Source organism: Halichoeres trimaculatus, unplaced genomic scaffold, assembly GCF_033239565.1.
Source record: "Halichoeres trimaculatus isolate MK-OKI-2021-1 unplaced genomic scaffold, fHalTri1.1 fHalTri1_scaffold_19, whole genome shotgun sequence".
NCBI lineage: Eukaryota > Metazoa > Chordata > Actinopteri > Labriformes > Labridae > Halichoeres > Halichoeres trimaculatus.
This window is the reverse complement of record NW_027437197.1, coordinates 25,889,426-25,907,351: the sequence shown is the minus strand read 5'-3', so window position 1 is coordinate 25,907,351 and position 17,926 is coordinate 25,889,426. Positions and strand designations below refer to the sequence as shown.

At 40.4% G+C, this 17,926-nt stretch overlaps 1 protein-coding gene across 2 annotated transcripts in view; it reads right to left on the bottom strand.

Moving 5' to 3' along the window:
• ranbp2 (RAN binding protein 2) overlaps nucleotides 1-17,926 on the bottom strand; it is a 35,695-nt gene that overhangs the window by 7,474 nt on the left and 10,295 nt on the right. Inside the window, exons 10-24 of one of the 2 annotated variants that reach the window (XM_074694949.1) lie at nucleotides 17,602-17,783; nucleotides 17,104-17,300; nucleotides 15,270-15,393; nucleotides 14,792-14,953; nucleotides 13,012-13,149; nucleotides 12,582-12,713; nucleotides 11,018-11,239; nucleotides 10,820-10,903; nucleotides 10,564-10,705; nucleotides 10,372-10,466; nucleotides 6,158-10,274; nucleotides 3,996-4,073; nucleotides 2,751-2,927; nucleotides 555-677; nucleotides 177-352 (exon numbers count right to left, since the gene is read on the bottom strand). In XM_074694949.1, coding sequence (XP_074551050.1) covers nucleotides 177-352; nucleotides 555-677; nucleotides 2,751-2,927; nucleotides 3,996-4,073; nucleotides 6,158-10,274; nucleotides 10,372-10,466; nucleotides 10,564-10,705; nucleotides 10,820-10,903; nucleotides 11,018-11,239; nucleotides 12,582-12,713; nucleotides 13,012-13,149; nucleotides 14,792-14,953; nucleotides 15,270-15,393; nucleotides 17,104-17,300; nucleotides 17,602-17,783 — 6,149 coding nt within the window. The remainder of the gene's footprint in view (nucleotides 1-176; nucleotides 353-554; nucleotides 678-2,750; nucleotides 2,928-3,995; nucleotides 4,074-6,157; nucleotides 10,275-10,371; nucleotides 10,467-10,563; nucleotides 10,706-10,819; nucleotides 10,904-11,017; nucleotides 11,240-12,581; nucleotides 12,714-13,011; nucleotides 13,150-14,791; nucleotides 14,954-15,269; nucleotides 15,394-17,103; nucleotides 17,301-17,601; nucleotides 17,784-17,926) is intronic. The other variant, XM_074694948.1, reaches the window with a different exon arrangement.

The window sequence follows — 17,926 nt, the reverse complement described above, 5'->3', positions numbered from 1 at the left end:
CAACAGTGTTGGAGAAAGCCAATATTCATAGATAAAGACACCAAGTAAAAACAAAAACAAATGACTGAAAATGACCATTTACACCTTAAATCTGTCCTATAAATCAATAAAATCAGTTTTAACTTCCTCAGCAGTTTTTTTTAAAGAAAAATTTACTGTTAAAAAAAATATCCTACCAAGTCCTGCTGTGCCTTGCGGACTTCTGTCTCAAAGTCCTCAGGCTTGTCATGGTCTGGGTCGCTGTCAGTGGTGCTCAGGCCGCAGAAGAAAGTCGGTGGCAGCTGAAGGCTTTTTGCCTTCTCCTCCTCCTCAGGCGTCGGCTTCTTCTCCCACACCACTTGACAATCTGGCTCTAAATGAGACACTTTGTTTAGTTTTTTTTTTAAATTCACCTTGTATGGTCTCACCGATACAGCACAGCTCACATATAAAAGAAATTACTATGGATCAAGTACAGAACCCTGAGGGACGCCATGCTCTAAAGCACAAGACAATAACAAAGAGTGCAGGTTATCACGAGATAAAATGTGTGTGTGAGGATCTGAGATACATACCACCATCACCACATGCTACTACTGCTGCTGCTGCTGCTGCTGCTGCCGCCACCGTCTTTTTCCCAGGAGGATCAGGGTAGAGTTTTCCATTCAAAGCTTTTACCGCCGACTCATAGTCTTCATCTGAAAATCGAGAACAAATTTATCATATACTTCTACCAAATTACTTTTTATACCAAGCTTACGGTTTCACCTTCAGTAAAAACAGGCATTTCATTATGCCAGGAATCAACAGTGTGTGACAGTACTTTCCCCTCTCCACATGACTGAATTTTAAGCTAGCATGACAAACCATAGCTTAGTTTAATGACATGGTTTATGCAACATGGTCAAAAGGGAAATGGTAAACCAGAATAAAATCTAAAACTTAGTTGTTTTGTTCACATTAGGTCATTAGCTTGAATATATCTAAAACTACGTTTTGTGTATTTGAACTTTATATATATATATATATATATATATATATATATATATATATATATATATATATATATATATAAATATATATATATATATATATATAAAGTCTAACATTTTTTGCCCCCTATACTGATCTGATTCTTTTTAAGTATTAAGTATCTGCTAATACTGAGACCAATCAGATACTTTGGTTTCCGAAAATAAACTTTCTTAAAGAGGTAAGAAAGTGAAGCTACACACGTTTCTTAATTTTTGCTAATGCTAAGATAACAGACTATTTGTTTTTGCCTTTTTAAACCATATGTGCCCTGGAGAGTTACTGAAGGATGCTGTAAAGCAGGTGTTACTGCTGTAATATGCTAGTTGTGTATGTGGTCTGTCATAAAGCTAAGTGTGGTTGCTGTACCACGTCATTGTACTAAATTTTGTAATATTATTTTATAGAGATAGACTGATATGAATTTTTTGGGGCCGATCCCCATACTGATTAATTGTAGGCAAGGAGGCCAATAACCAATATTTGAAGCCGATGTTAATTTGCAGTCAAAGTGAAAATATTGGCGTAAAAATTCGGAACAATAAAAACTCCAACACTTAACTGCATCCAAATGCCTTTAACAGACTTCCAGGCTTGGCAGCATATTTTATAAAGTTAAAGGAAAACTTGAAAAAAAATGAACAGCTAAAGTTTTCCAAAATTTCAATGTAACTGCAATAAAACCGGACAGAACTGAGTTTGTGCTGTCATTTTTCAGGCATGTAATGCAGTTAAATTAATCTTCTGTTATGTCGTTTTACATGACTGATTTTAAATGTTTTGAACATCTCGGGCTTCCATAGGGTAGACGGAGAAACGCTGTGCAGACTCAGAGAAGCATCAACAAGCAGCTCCTTGATGTCTGCAGTTTAAAACATTTCTTATCTTTTTTAAGGGGCAGAAAAATGTATTCCTGTGGGTATTGATAAGAGGAGAAATTTTTGTGTCTATGGAAGTTTGAAATGGTTTTCTTAGCGACTGTTGGATTGAAAAAAGTCTGATGCCAATATGCCCCAAAATGCCAAATACTGGCCCGGCCGATAATCAGTCTATCCCTATCATTTTATCATCAAGTTTATGAGTTACTGTCACATTAGCGTTTGGCAGCAAACTGTGTCAACATCTGCTGACGTGTATGATCAGATGAGAAGATAGGCTAAAATGTTAATAATCAATCAATTTAAAAAATGCCAAAATCTGCGGTTATGATAATGCAGATAAAAGGAAAACTTGCAAAATTTAGCAAACAAGTCAATCTTAGAAGTCATATCAGTTAATCTCAGTGTTTCCCCTGGGTTTAGTCACCAGATGTTACTATCTCCATGGAAAAGGCTCTGGGAGTGCAAAAGAGGCAGATTATTTTCTGTTTCTTGTGGTGGTTGAGACATTGTTTTTCCTGAACCTCTGTCTGCTATACGGAGTGTGCTTGTGCCTGTGTGCGCACACATGCTTGTGTTTCTGTGTAGCAGAACTTTGTTGAGTGCAATACAGAAACAGTGGAGAAATGTGAACGCGTGACCATGTAGAGACAGAAATGACATCCCTACATGTAAATAAGATTAATAAGAGGAGGATACTTAGTCTGTTAAATATAAGAGAAAGGTATAAACCTGATTGTTATTTCTGCTGTGATCTGGCGTTATATGGAAAATAAAATTAATTTGACTTCCTATCTAGTTTCTGTGTTCACTGAAAGAAAAGAAACTTTTGTATTTTCACATCAAATCGTTTGGTCTCACCGTCAGTTTGGTCGTCACTGATGTAGCCTGGTTCATTCTGGTAGCAGAAGAACGTCAGGGGCAGCAAGAGTTTTCTTGCCAGGGCAGCCTGTTCAGCTGTGGGCTCTCTGACATACACAACTTCCACCTCTGAGTCCTCATCTGACCCTGCACTGCCTCCTTCTGCCTGAGGTGGCCCTGTAACAGACAATCATGATATAAGTAGAGCGCACAGTTAGGGTTGGTAGGAATAGCTTCACATAAACCAGAAGTTAAAATGCTTCATTCCATCTACAACAGCTGTTAGTTCCACACACAAACACACACACAAAATTCTCATGCATGGAGACAAGTAACATGCATTGATTTATAAATATAAAACAAGTTGTTTCAAACACTAGATGTGTGTATATAGAGAGCTCTTTAAAGGTTATTTGGCATACTTCTGAACTTAAACCAGATAATTTGTGATATTTTGATGCAAAAGTAGCATATATTTATGACTCTGGCAGACCTAAACTGAGGAGCTTTACCCAGACAGAAGCCAGGCTAATAGGGGAATTCCATTTCATGCTGTTGCTACACATCCTCTCCTAAAATTGGCATGTGTGACGTTCACACAGCACATTCCTCTCTGAAGGAACGCTGTCCAAGAAATCTTCTCAGCTCACCTTTCAGGAGACATTCTAACTCTGCTGCTTACAAAACTGTGGTTTGATCCTGTCTACTCCTAGGTCCAATGCTGACTGGACATCTTACTGCTCTAAATTAAAATACAGCCACAACATCACCGCTTCCATAGTTTTAGTTTGTATGAGTAATGCTGCATTGAGGAAAATGTTTCCCAATAAAAGTCTGCAAAGTTCTTACTTTCTGCCACTGTCAGGACTCTTTGTGGTGCTGTTCGTTCAATCACCAGAACACATTTATGACTATTAGGCTGCACTTCATCTAACCACACAAATACACATTGAACATTATTTCTATCATGACTCTCAGAGATAAAGGAAACAGAAGAAAAACTTTGCAGATTTGTGTATCGTTACCTGTGAAGTAGCACATTAAAACCTGTCAGGATACAGGTCAAAGACAACTTGTACTGCACGACTCCAAAGTTTTTAAATTAAAAACTGCACATCCACACACTGGACATGCAAAAGATTAGCTTCAATGTCCACTCTGTGCATCCAGGTTATTTCTGTCTAGTAGTAAGGGTCAGCCAGGTGACAACTGAGAAGTGTTAACACACTGCAGTGGTTAGAATACCTGGTGTTTCAAACTGGGTAGTTGATGTGCTGGTCCAAAAAGCCATTGGGTTATCTTTGAAAAGCCTAAAATCCAGCCCTAAAGGATATTGAGTCGTTGGGCGAAGAGAAACTAATTGTGAGGCGGATACTGTCACCATGAATCAGAAGTAATATGTTCATTCATAAAAACGTGAAACTGAGTTTAATCAGATCTCATTAATTACTCATGTTTCAAGAAATACTTGTTCCATTCTACTGATAAGTGAATTAAATGTAGATTTTTCGTACAGGTTTCCATCAAAACAGAAGTATCTTAAAGATGCCATGAGGAGGATCGTATTTATCAGTTTAGTTTTGTAGCAATATGATTTGAAACGTGACATCAAGCAAACATTGTAGTAGCCAGCTATATGTACCTCTAGTGTCAGCCCGATGTATTTGTAGGCTAGCGTGACAACAATTAAACACTGTCAGTTTGTGTGTAGTTGAGCAGCCGTCTATTTTTAGCACAGATGACAGGCAAACGCTAACATGTCCGTAGTGTGTAACATTAGTGAATCCTGGTTATGTCCTGCCAGTCATCTACCAATCAGAGCTAACGTAACCTCACTCTTCATTTTATTGATAGACTCTCAAGTTTGAACAGACCACTGCAGAATAACTGCTGACTGTGGGTTGGAATCAACATTGGAGCAAACAGTTTAGCCCCTGAGTTAGCCTTTAGCTTGCGTTTTAGACTTTAGCTGTATTCAGATGAGAAAAGTTCTTTGGTCCACTTGTTTGGTCCAGACCAAAAGCGGACTTTATTTTTTTTGTTTGGTGTGGTTCGTATTCAGATTGTACTTTTTACAAGTGGACTATATTCTGTTAACACATCCACGTGTGTGACGCTCAGTGCTCTCATTGGACAGCACTGACAAAGGGCGGCACACAGAATACAGACCAGGAAATGGAGGTAAACATGGAAGTCCTACATGCTGCTCTCCAGGTCTGTGTGTTTGTGCTCTTGATAGAGCTGCAAAATCATTTTCAGTTTCAAGAGCAGCTCCTTCAAAGAAAGCTTAACAACACCGTTTACAATTTTGGAACAGTGAAGACGAATGCGCGCAGCAAGGAGATGCTATGCTCTGCGTGTCCTGACCCACAACATGCTAGCAACAGCGTGGCTAAACAGAAGACGGAGGATCAGGTATGAACCAAAGAGGCTTAGGTTACGGTGGCTTTATAGGCCCAAAAGGCGCATGTATCCTGTAGTTAGTTCAGATGGACCTTGGTTTGTATTCAGACCTCCACTGGAGAACCACAAACCGCACCAGAGTTCATTTGGAAGCGGACCGAGACCACCTCAAAAAGTGGGTCTAGGTCCGGTTGTTTGGTCCGCACCAGGGTTCGTTTGTGTCTATTCACATCTGCATGAAAAGTCCACACCAGCGTGGGAAATGAACCCTGGTCCGTTTGAAGTGGACCAAACAGTCCAGGTCTGAATACGCCCTTAGCCTTTAACTTGTGCTCTGTCACTCTCCTGTTTAGCTTTCTTTTGCTCTTCTGTCCTTTTTCTATCACACACAGCTTAGCCCCTGTGTTACAGAGTGATACAGCCCGAGCTAAAGGCCTTTAGCTCGGGCTGCATCTCTCTCCTGTTTATCTTTCTTCTGCTCTTCTGTCCTTTTCTGTCTGACAGTTAGGCTCCAGTGTCCACCATCACTACAAAATTAGTCACAGAAATCGTTTTCAGCAGAGAAAAACACTGAATTCTCTTCTCTCCACGAAACTTTGTCAGCCGACGTGGTGTAGTCATAGAGACTTAACCTGATCAGGAGGCTAAGAAGTATGATTTAAAAATAACCTGTAATATTGGTGCTGATAATCTCATTTTAAAGTGTGGATAACAATCAGGCATATATCTAGAAGGAAGAATTTTTCAAGATCACTTAGAAACTCCTCACAGCCCCTTTAAGTTTCCACATGTACTTGAAGAAAATGGGAGGTGACTGTAAAAAAGTGATTAAATGAGGCCACTCAATTTTTTAAAAGGTTGCCGACTGGGTCAACTAAGAAAGTAATGGAGGAATAAATGTTGAAACAATAAGGGAAATTAAGACAAATCAAAACAAGGAAAACAATCATAAAAAAAACTAATAAAGAACCAAAAAGTAATTTTACAAAACTTAAAAACTGTACCTTTCTCTGGGATTTTGAATGCAGGTGTTGAAGTTTTAACAGTGGGTTCAGCGTCCTTTGCCTTTGAAGAAGATGCAGGTTTCTCAGACTCAGGGTGAAATTTAGGAGACCCAAAGATCTTCTGAACACTATCAGTGCCAAAGACAAACTTAGGAGGTGATACTACTGTTTTGGAGAGGACAGCTTGACTTGGCGACACAGATGTTGGTGGTCTGCAGTTTGGAGAGAGCTCTGTACGATCCTTTGTGGTCTCTTCGAGAACAGCGATGGCTTCCTTCCCACATAAACTTAAAGCAGGCTTTTCAGATGCTGTGGCTCCACTGTCTTGAGGAGTGGCAACCCTTGGTGTCACAGGGGTCATGAGTTCCTCCTTGTCCTGTGCAAACTTAGCCTCTTCAAAAACTTGCTTGAATGTGTTTGCAGTTTCTTGGAGCTTGAATCTTACAGCCAACTGTTCAATGTTTCCATCTCCTGTTTCAGCAAAGTCCAAGGCACTCCAAACCCAGGCCTTTTCTGCACCTTTCATAGGTTCTAGTTTCATGGCTGCTGTGATCCAATGGTTGGCGCAGATCTTAAGTACCTGGTCTCTCCTCATTATCAACCTCACCCGCTTGCTGTCGTAATTCTGCAAGATCTTTAGGTCTCCAATACCCCTCTCTTTCCACTGGGCCAGACTCTTATCATAGCGATATAGCTTGGCCCTGTGACTGAAAACGACCAGTTCATTTTCCTCTCCAGTAGAAATCTCCACAAGTTCAGGTAATGGCACCACAGGTTCAAAGTACTGGCCATCCCTTTCCTCATCCTGGGTTGAATCCTGCTCATCATCAGTACCCACTGAAGCGCCGCTCTGGTTAAGCTTGGCAGGAGACTTGGAGGGGCTGATGCCAGGTTGGAAGCTGAAGTTGAACCCACTCGTGGATTCTCCAAATCGGAAAAGATTCTTTCTCAGGGGGCTGCTGGCAAGAGGAGAGGCATAAACTGAAGAGTCAGTCGTATCATCCAAAGCCTCCTCTCTTAAGTCATAGTTATCCCACTCTAAGGTGGGGCCTGTGGTCTCATTATGAGGCTTTATTAAGAGGCTTGAAACATTACTAGAGGTTGCTATATCTTCCTGGTCATTGTCATCTTTGATTTTTGTTTTATCGTCTGTCAAAAAGAATTTCAGGTCTTTCAAGCCGGACTTCATCTCCTCTGCTTTCTGAATGAGGTGTGCTGTTCTGCCTGAGTCAACGAGCTTATGGGGAGTTTGTAAGGGGATATCCAACAGCAGTCTCTGACACTCTTCAAACTTCTCTTTGAACTCTGCAGCCAGCTCTGTGGTTTTGAACTTTGCAGCCAGCTGTTCAAGTTTAGCGTCTCCATCAGAGAAGTCATTGGCCATCCAAAGCCAGGCTTTGTCCGAGCCCGCCAGGGGCTTCAGATTCATGGTGGTGGTGATCCAGTGGTTGGCGCACACCTTAAGGACTTGCTCTCTCCTCATCAGCACCCTTAGCCTCCCGTTTGTGTTGTTCTTTAGGAACTTAAGGACTCCTACACCACGCTCTTTCCACTGACTGGAGTTTGTGTCAAATCTGAACAGTTTGACACGCTGAGAGTAAAGAACCTGTTCATCTTCCTCACCTGTCACCAGGTCAACCTTATCAGGCATTTGGACCACTGGTTCAAACTGTATGTCATCATTTTCTTCTGTTTTATACATGTCATCGTCTTCAGTGTCATTCGCAGCATCAGTCTTTGAAGGAGTCGGCTGTAATGATGAGAACACTTGCTCACCAGCTCTAGAGAAACCTTTGAAATCAGGATCTTTCTGGCCAAACTTGAAGTCTCCTCCTGAGGAATTTGCCAAGTCTGCAAAGCTGAATGTATTGGCCCCTCCTGAAATTAATGGATTCTCTTCTTTCTCTGTTTGGGACTCTGAGGATTCATCTTTTTCTTCTTCCTTGTGTTTGTCAGCAATGTTTTTCAAGAACATTGAGGCAGACCCTGGTGGAGCTATCTGATCATCAGATGAGGTTTCTTTAGCAGGTTCCTGAATACCAAACTTGAAGCCACCAGCTGGGATGGGCATTGAGAAGGAGAACCCTGAACTACTAGTTCCTGACTGGGGAGCTTCAAACTTGAAAGAAGATGCTGAACTTTTGTCTTTACTTTGTCCAAACTGAAACGTGCTTCCAGTTCCAAAGGGCATTGTAAACCCGGTTTCAGCAGGCTGGTTGGATGAACTCTTCGTCCCAAAGGTGAAGCTGAAGGAGGAAGCTGAGGAGGAGGCTGAGGGAGCAGTGCTGGCTGTGCTTTTTGCAGTGGGATTTGGAGTTTGACAGGCCAAGCATTTAACAGCAGAGGCATCATTTCTTACCAAGCACGTGTCACAATCCCACTGTCCTTCTTTTTTACCAAACATCGCTGCTAAAGAGGGCGCTTCTCGTTGGGCATGACAAGAAATGCACTCAGTGGCTGAATCATCATTTCTAACCAAGCAGCTGTTGCAGTCCCACTGTTCTTCTTTCTTTGCAAAGTTTACCCCTGTGTCTTTGCTTACTGTGTCAGCAGGTTTTGAGGTGCTGGTGCCAAATGTAAAAGAGGAAGGTACTGAAGCTCCAAAAGCACCAAATCCGGTAAAGGGAGAGCTAGAAGTGTTAGAAGGATCCGGTTTTGAAGGATCAATTCCAAATTTAAAAGTAAAAGGACTGGATTTGGGTTCAGCAGTAGACTGAAACTCTGGCTTTGATGAAGAGTTGGGATTGGCAGTTTGACAAGCAACACACCTTGAATCTGTGGGTTTGTTTCTGACTAAGCAAGCGGTGCACTCCCATTCCCCCTCTTTGAGAGAAAACCGAGCAGCTAGTGAATCCTGGTCTTTGAGGTTTTCCTCTTTCTTCTCGGGTTCGATTTGCTTTGCTGGTGATTTGAGCAGGATTGCTTGGGCTTCCTCAAATTTAGCCTTGAAAAGTGATGCCTCGTCTACTGTTTTGAAGCGGATTGCAAGCTGCTCAGGCTTCGGCTCTTCATCTGCATAATCAATAGCGTTCCAGACCCAGGATTTGTCGGAGCCAGCGTTTGGTTTCAGTAACATATCAGAAGTGATGTAATGGTTTGCACAGATCTTAAGGACCTGTTCTCTTCTCATCAAAAGGCGGACCTTTCCTTTAGTGCTGTGTTTCAGGATTTTCACATTGCCAATGCCACGCTCTTTCCACTCTTTTGTCTCAGTGTCGAATCGATACAGCTTTGCCCTGTTGCAGTACATTTCTTCCTCATCCTCCTCACCCGTTTTGACATCTACTTTATCAGGAAGGGGCACAATTGGTTCAAAGTGGGGACCATCTTCATCCTCCTCAACATGAGTGCTGTCGTTATCGCTCTCTGCTGCTTTTTCCTCTTCTGCCTTTGGCTTGGCAACCCCAAACACTGGCATGGCAGCATCCCCGAACTTAAATGGTTGCTCCACTTTTCCAAACAGACTTCCAGTGCCAGTGCTCTGAGCAGAGTCAGCAAAGGAGAAGCCACTGACGGTTTTATTTCCGAATGTAAAGATACCTGGTTGGCTCGGGGGCTGCTCTTGGACTGGGGGCTTCTCTGGAACAGGATCTGTTTTAGGGTGAATGTCTGATGTGAGGAGACCCAGCAGGCTTTCACTGTGCTTAGCTTGGGATGCTGAAAAAATGAAGTCTCCATCATTAGACTTAAAGTTGGAGTTGAATTTAAAAGCAGTGGAAGGTGTGGACTGAGCAACTGCTGTTGTTCCAAAACTAGGCACTTTGGGGACTTCAGCCGGGGCCTGCTGGCCAAAGGGGAGCTTCCCAAAGTCCACAGGCTTCCCCTCAACGCTCTTTGGTGGCTGAACTGGGACAACTGCTGGCTTGGTGAAGTAGCCAGGCTCAGGAAGAGGGGGATTGGTGGTTTGTTGGGTGACACTCTGCCCATAGTATTCTTCACTGTACGGGGAAAGGAGACTTGTAGCTGGTGACTCAAACCGGAGAGGGGTACCAAAGACCTGCTCTTGAGGAGGGTAAATGCAGGCAGGAGCTGTCTGCAGCGGAGGTGTATGGGTGGGCTGCTGGTAGGCATACATATGCTGCTGTGGTGGCATGCGGTTCATACCATACATCGGGGCCTGAGTAGAGAAATTCACATGAAGAAGAAATGTGATTCAACACATTCAATATTTGGCTATCATTGTAATCAAAGTGAAAACGAGTGATAATAACGACCTTGGTGGGAGTTACATTTGCTGCTGGGCGTAGGAGGTACTGGGAGTTGTAGGCTGGAGACTGGTTGTAGTAAACAGAGGGACCTGTGGTGGCAACTGACAGACAAATATGCAATTAAAAAAACATCAAACTGAACAAAAACATTAGATAATCTGAACTTGTACTTGCTTTGCTTTTATGCCACAGGATTACCTGTTAGGGGGGCCCCATGGAAGGACTGGACCGGGGTAAATGGTTCCTGAAGCCCCTCAGCCCCGTAGCTCTCCCCATACATTTTATGATGGGGGGAGCCAGCATTTCCTGAAGAGTTGTGTCTCAGATCATGGACCTCATTCTGTAAAGTAAGGAGATAATGAACTCTGCATTCTGTCACAAGGAAATATAGTCCTAGTAAGTGGATCTATTTTAAACACTTGGTGGGAAATGATCTGTAATGTATCATCCTGACCTTGAGGGCTTCAACTTGCTGACACAGCATCTGAAGGAGACTTTTCTGGTCCTCCACCCAGTGCGGTTGTGTCTTGGGAGAAATCTGGAAAGCGATTATGAACAGTAAATAATGGGTTGTAAATCTATATCACATTCAAAACAGCTGTTAACTTAATTTGTCACAGATACATCTCGGAAGTTTTTTAGGATTACCTACCAGGTGTCTTTTGGAAGGAGAGATGCTCTTGTTGGGAGACGGAGTTGAAAACTTAATATGGGATATGATGGCAGAAGTATCTGTAGGTTGAGCTGGGCTGGAGTGTGTTGGTCCTCTGAGACTTTCCTCCTCCTTTTCTACCTCTTCATCCTCACCACTTTCCCCCAGCTGCTGGTTCACATCATTGAGGAGGTCCACAATTTCCTCCATGGGAACAGACAGCTGGAAGACAGATAGAGAAAATAGAAACAAGGACTTTCAAAAATTATAATAATTAAAAAAAATAATAATAAACATCTTAAAATCCCAATTAAGTGCACAACTGTCATAATAATAATCTGTTGTTGAGCCAAACTGAAAATGCACTCTCGGGATAATTTTTTTAAAGATTTTGCTAATAAAAAATGGCACCAGTAATTCTGATGATACTTTTTTCTAAGCTCACTTAAGTTCATGTAAGGAAGATCAATTGACTGTAATTCCATTTTAAATAATAATTTTATTTATCCAACTCTATAACTTTCCATATTTTTTACCAGGGTATATGCTAAAATCCAGGGGTTGATTTCAATACCGTTTTAAGACTTTTTAAAAAAACATTCAAAAAGTTTAAAGACTTGATCGCAACTTTCAGCTGTGTTGGCAACCCATCTTTAACAGTTTTGGTCTGCATTTTTACAGAAATTATGTCAGCTGAGAAGGAATAAAGCTTGAAAATACAAATGAAACTAAAGGCAGGTTTAAGGACACTCCCACAAGTAACGAGCTATTCAAGGCCAACCTGCTGAAAAAAAAACTAGAATTTATTTCATCATTATCAAGAGTGAGGACATGGGCCTGAGATTGTGTGATTTGCTGTAATGTTGTATTTAATTTGTCTTTTTAAAACTAATAGTGAGGTTAATTTATGGCAGGTGTATTTACCTCTCACAATCTTTATTGTTGTATCTTATTGTAACTGGAGTCTTTATGTTTTTATTTTATTTTATTCTTTTTTATTTTTTGTATTTTTTCTACTGACTCTAAGTAAGTAAAGTAATTCTATTCTATAACTTTATCAGCTGAATGTTTAACGTCCCCATCAGGGGACAGTTGCAAGGAGGAAAATAAATATACACAAATATTTTTGGAGTCAAGCTTGAATACTAATACAATTTAATACCTCATAAAACCACAAATAAGACTTTTAATACTTTTTAAGACCCCGTGGACACCCTGTTTACCCATTAATGCTCAAGATGGTTCGTTTCTTTTTACTGGCTATATTACTGCAGCACCTTATTTTTATTTTCAACAGGAAGGCTGAGGGTCACACTTTGGAAAACACATGTGCCTTAATCACGCTTAAAATAAAAAGTGTTTGAGGAACTTGCATTAACTCATTATTAAAGCATCAAAGCATTGACTTTCACTGTGCATCGTGACACAGCTGAAAAGTTGTTCTGTTTAATTTAATATAATTAAACTCATAAAGATGTGCTCTTTTCACATTTTTGTAGAAAATGTCAATGATTTTCTTTTAAGATAGGTCACCTTGCTTAGAGCTAAAAGATGCAGGACTTACCTTCTCGATATCATCTGCGTTACCGTTGTAGATCTTGGATAGGTACATCCTGAACTTCTTCAGAAAAGTGATACACCTGTCCTGTGTCTCCTCAACACCATTGCTGGCCTCCTCTGAAAGTCGCTGGTAAATCTTTAAAGAAAAGTTTAAAAACAAAACTGTGAGGTGTCAGCAATGCAACAATCATACTAACATCACATATTTGAGAGCAGAAAAAGATCAACTTTGAGGACCCAGAATTTAAAACTGAATAGGATGGATAACAGTGTTGTTTTTTTAACTAAGAAGATATTTCCAGACTCCTTTGACAATAATATACAAATTTGTAAAGCCAACAGACAAGTTTTACAAGGAGCGAAGTATGAGAGGCCTAAAGTATTAATTCCTCCATTAAAAGTTTTTTTTTAATGAAACTAACCATTTGACTTACCTGTGCCAGCTGCCAGGTGGATGACATGCTATTGATGGTTTCCAAGGTAGCAATGGCCTCCTCTGTTTTGCCTTCAATATCAAGGAGTGATGCATATGCGACCTTGGCTTCCTCTTCATAACCTTTCACAGAAGAAATCTGAAATGACAAAGATTTCAGATAAAAAATTCATGCTTCAACATTATGTAGTATGTTTTCATTTCAAATGAGCAATGTCTTTGTTCTAATAAACTAATATCAGAGCCTCACATATATTTGCTGTGGTAGGTCCAGTAGGATTTAAATCATAAACCAGTATCTGTTTTACTTAACACAAAGACAAACTGATCTAAAACAAAGGATCAGAAGTTCTGTGTGTGTAGCTTTCTCAAAAAAATGCACACCCCCGTTCAACACCACAGCAGAATGTTTGCAGAAGCAGCTCATAACCTCAAATAATCAAACAGATGGACAAAGATTCCTCAACAGTGCAAAATCAAGCATTTTATAGATTTCATTAAACATTAAACTGTCACACAGTAATAGTTTCATCGGTAGGGATGAGTATCGGCAGGAACCTTAGGATATGATATGCATCATGGTACTTTGGTCACGATACAATAGTGTCACTATGTATCACAATATTACAATTTTGTGATATATCGCGATGTTCTACACAGTTAGATGTTTTGGAAATCACACAATATTACTCAAAATTGAAAGAAAAAAATAAGTCAAAACTATCTGATTGAAAATAACTTTTCTATTTTATTGTTTTTGAAACACTAAAAGTCAAAACCAGGGTTCATACATCCACTTTACTTGAAAACATAAATTGCATTGAACTAGTCACTTAAACTAACGTAGCAGAGAAATGATTAGAAGAAATGCGTGGTCAGTTGGTGAAACTGATAAATGTTAATTGGGGTAACCAATGTCATTAAATCATTAAAAAATCTGATATTGCATAAATAAGTTACTATGAATATGAGTTTATCAGTCTACTATGCTGTAAAATTAAACTTCAGATGGTTTTAAACTGACTGACCCAAGAATAGAAAGAAAACATTGACGTTTACGGCATTAAAACCTAAATCATCAAATTTAGGAATAAAATATTTGTCTCAATATACATCAGTAAGTTAATTTACAAAAGCATATTGCTTTCACTTGAAGAAAAAAAAACAACTCAGGTTTTTCAGAGTAATTTATTTTTAGATTTGTTTTTTGTGGTAATTTTGTTTTTCTGATTAATAATTTTGTATTGTTTTTCTAATAATTATTTCTGTTTTTATGAGTAATTTTTTAGTTGTAATTATTTCTGTTTTTCTGATTAATATTTTTTAATTGGTTTGTTTTTTGTTATAATTATTTCTGTTTTTATGAATAGAGAGAAAACATTGATGTTTACGGCATTAAAACCTAAATCATCAAATTTAGGAATAAAATATTTGTCTCAATATACATCAGTAAGTTAATCAAATAGACTCTTAGATCATATTTATTATGTAGTCTATGGGCAACAAACAGCTGAGTAGCTCTTCAGCGCCATCCACCCCAGTGCAGGTGTGGAAGTCGGATTTTACTTCCAGCTTCACTAAAATATAAATTTTTATTTTCACAAAACTATCAATATTAGGATATGGATGTCAATATTGTATCAGAAGTCAAATTTATAATATACTGCAGTATCAATATTTTTCACACCTCTAGTCATCAGGATCTAACCACAGTACCCAAAATCTTTAGCACAAACACAACATTGTCTAGTCGTATCAAGGAAGGAAGAGAAGAGTGTAACCTGAATATCTTTGGATGGAAAGTGTAGGAAGAGGGGGTCCAGTGGCTCTGGTATACTGCGCCTGTTTTTGATCTTTTCCAGCAGAGGAAGAGCAGCTCTCCAGTAGTGGACACCACGGCCAATGTACTCCTTCCGGTCGTAGTAGGAGTTTATGCCTTCACCCTGTGTTACAAAGACAACTTTAGGCTCCAGTGGTCAGTGTTTCAGATTGAACTACCAGGACTGAGGCAGCCAGCTGCTGTCTAACCTGTGATAACACTTTTCAAAACACAGCAGAAAGGTTGTGGTGAAGAGGGAGCTAGCTGCTGATAGACTTACTATCAGGGACATCACCAAAATTTGAACTGAAATGTAACAACAACCCAAAATGTAAGAACTTGTTTTGGGGTTTTATTACATTTATTCTTATTACATTTTGGACTCAGCACTTTAGTTACATTGTGTGTGTGTGTGTGTGTGTGTGTGTGTGTTTGCGTACCGTCTGACTGAGACACTGAGCCCAGTGAATTGCCAGAGCTGGTTGAAGCCCGTGCTTTTCTCCAGCTCTCAGAATGTTCAGCCCGTGTTGCACAATCATCCGTAGTTTAGCTGACATACCAGGACTGCAGGGGAAACAAACAGTGAACAAACCGTGATCAGATGTACACAAAAAGAAAAACGTACGGACTTGTTATGTAAGGGATTGTAAGCCAGTGAGAATGAAAATATTGAAATGACAAATGTGCAGCCAGACAACTGCTTTTTTTTGTGTCCAGCATTTCATCGCTGCCTTTTCTTACACCAGGGTGATATTAGCTGCTTTCACTAGATTGTGCTCTTGAGTATTTTGCTGCGCCTTCGATATAACATTCCAATGAGCAGCCAGTCCACAATCAACTCACAGCTGCAATAATTGTTAGGTTACAATTAACAAAGACATTCTGGGTGTAGCCTGCGTGCTTTGGCTGGGTTAACGAGCTGGGAGGTGCTAAGGTGTGGCGGGGACTTAGGAAACAAAGTGACAGAGGAATAAGGCCACGTTTACACGGAGACTCCCGCAAAGATTCTTCCTTTGTATTTCCAGAAGCCACCCACGTTTACATGAGGACGGTGTGAAAACGAGCCGCGTTCATACGACTCCAAGAGGACAAGTCACAACGATGTAGTGGCCATGCCAGGCCAGTAGTTGGCAATGTGGATGTATGTGTGTTTATAATATGTGTGTATATATGCTACTTGGAAATCAGCCATCATTGTTGTGGTTGTTCTTTCTTTTTCTGCCGTTTTATTGTGTGAGACGATTGGCAATCCAACCTTGAGGCGCATTACCGCCATCAACTGGACCAGAATGGCTTAACTGGAAGTTGTGGCTGCGCGAGCAACCTTCACCTAAAACTGTGAGTGCGTATGCAGAACACTGAAATGCTCTGCTCTGTGTTTATACGAGGCTGGATAAAGGAGCGGTTTGAAAACTCTCCACTCTGGAGAGCGTTTTCAAAAGTTTCCGTTTTCGGACAAAACTCAACGCAATCTCATTTAAACGCAAGGCCTCAACGCAACGAAATGTTATCGGATTTGACCGTTTTTGGCATTGTGTAAACAGAGCCTTAAATAGAGTGGCCAGTGATGCACAAGAAGTGTCTACTGTTTGAAAGTTTTTCGTTTGAAAACATTTGACTGATTAAATAAAATAAATCATAAAATTGGCTGAGTGTTTGGCATTGCACTATTCCCATTCTGGACCGCCATCATCCTCGGGTACAAGTGAAATAGTGAAACAGAAGCTGCAGTAAAACATTAAATTTCAGATTAAAAAACACTGCTCCTCTCCCTGGGTAACTGCTCTTCTCATTACAGATATACACTCCTGAAAGTTGAAGCTGATGTCTGTAACTCAGTCAGTACATTTGCATGCAGCTTAAGAAATCGCACTGAGCTAGTCAGCATGAGTTGGATGATTAAGATGCATGGTAACTTTGTCGGGCTGAAAACAGACGTGCATCGATGCATGGAGATAATACTGGCTCAATGTCTATCTTCACGACGCACACACTTTGAAAAGAGAGCAGACGAAATAAAAAGCCTTGGAGTATCGAGACGTAAAACACTTGGTATATTTTCCTTTTGAAAACGGGGGGCATCGATACTTTTGCAGTATCGATATATCGTGCAACCCTAATTCAGAATATTTTCCTTGTACACAGGTCTACTACACAACACTACTGTGGACAGACGTGTTACTAGTCATAACCTACATGTGGTCTACACCTATAACGGCAGAAATTCATTTTTGGCAAACACTCATTTATGTGTGGAAACATAGCTGCACTCACGCTGCTCGTTTGTGGACAAGGCTGTAGATGGCATCCCACCACTCCCTCTGTCTGTCAGTAGTTAAGAGGCGTAGAAGAGGGAGGGGGAGGCAGCGAGGCTCAAAGAGCTGCTGCTGCTGCTGGTTGACTGAGCTGCTGATCTTTGCCGTCTCCTGAAGCTGACAGTGGCTACAGAACACCACACCATGCAAAAACACCTGCATGGAGGAAACAAGACCAAGAGAGGAAGTTACTTAATTTGGCACAATAAGGCATGTAATGATAATACTACAGGGAATGCCCCCAAATATAAGGTATAATCTCAAATATTGTTATATTTTCCCAATGACTAAGGATATTTAAATCTCTTAAAATGTGTATAAGGCCTCTGTTGACATAAAGCAAATAACTATACCAAGTTAATATAAAACTCTAAATTTTGAATATTAGAGATGAATGAAAAAAAAAACAGTCAAGCTTCAACTTGTGTTATTCTCCAGCCCACATTGATCCACCTACCTCTAAATCCAGCAGGCAGATGGATTCTGGTGCGTTGGTGTCCAGTTTGGAAGTTTCCAGAGTCAGCCTCGGAAAGAGCTGCTGCAGCCAATCCTGCAGGCTCAGTTTTTGGGCCTGGATGGTCCATTGTAGCCCCAACCAGCAGAGATGTTGCAAGTCACCACCATGCAGCAGAATAGAGCCTACATAAACAACACAAGTGTTATCACAAAGCAGGAGTGGTGCAGGATGGTACGACAAAAAAACTCTTTCACAGTATTTTTCAGGTTGTGATAGTATCATAGTATATCCCAGTACTTGTTTATTTTTTTCCACAAATGGGTTA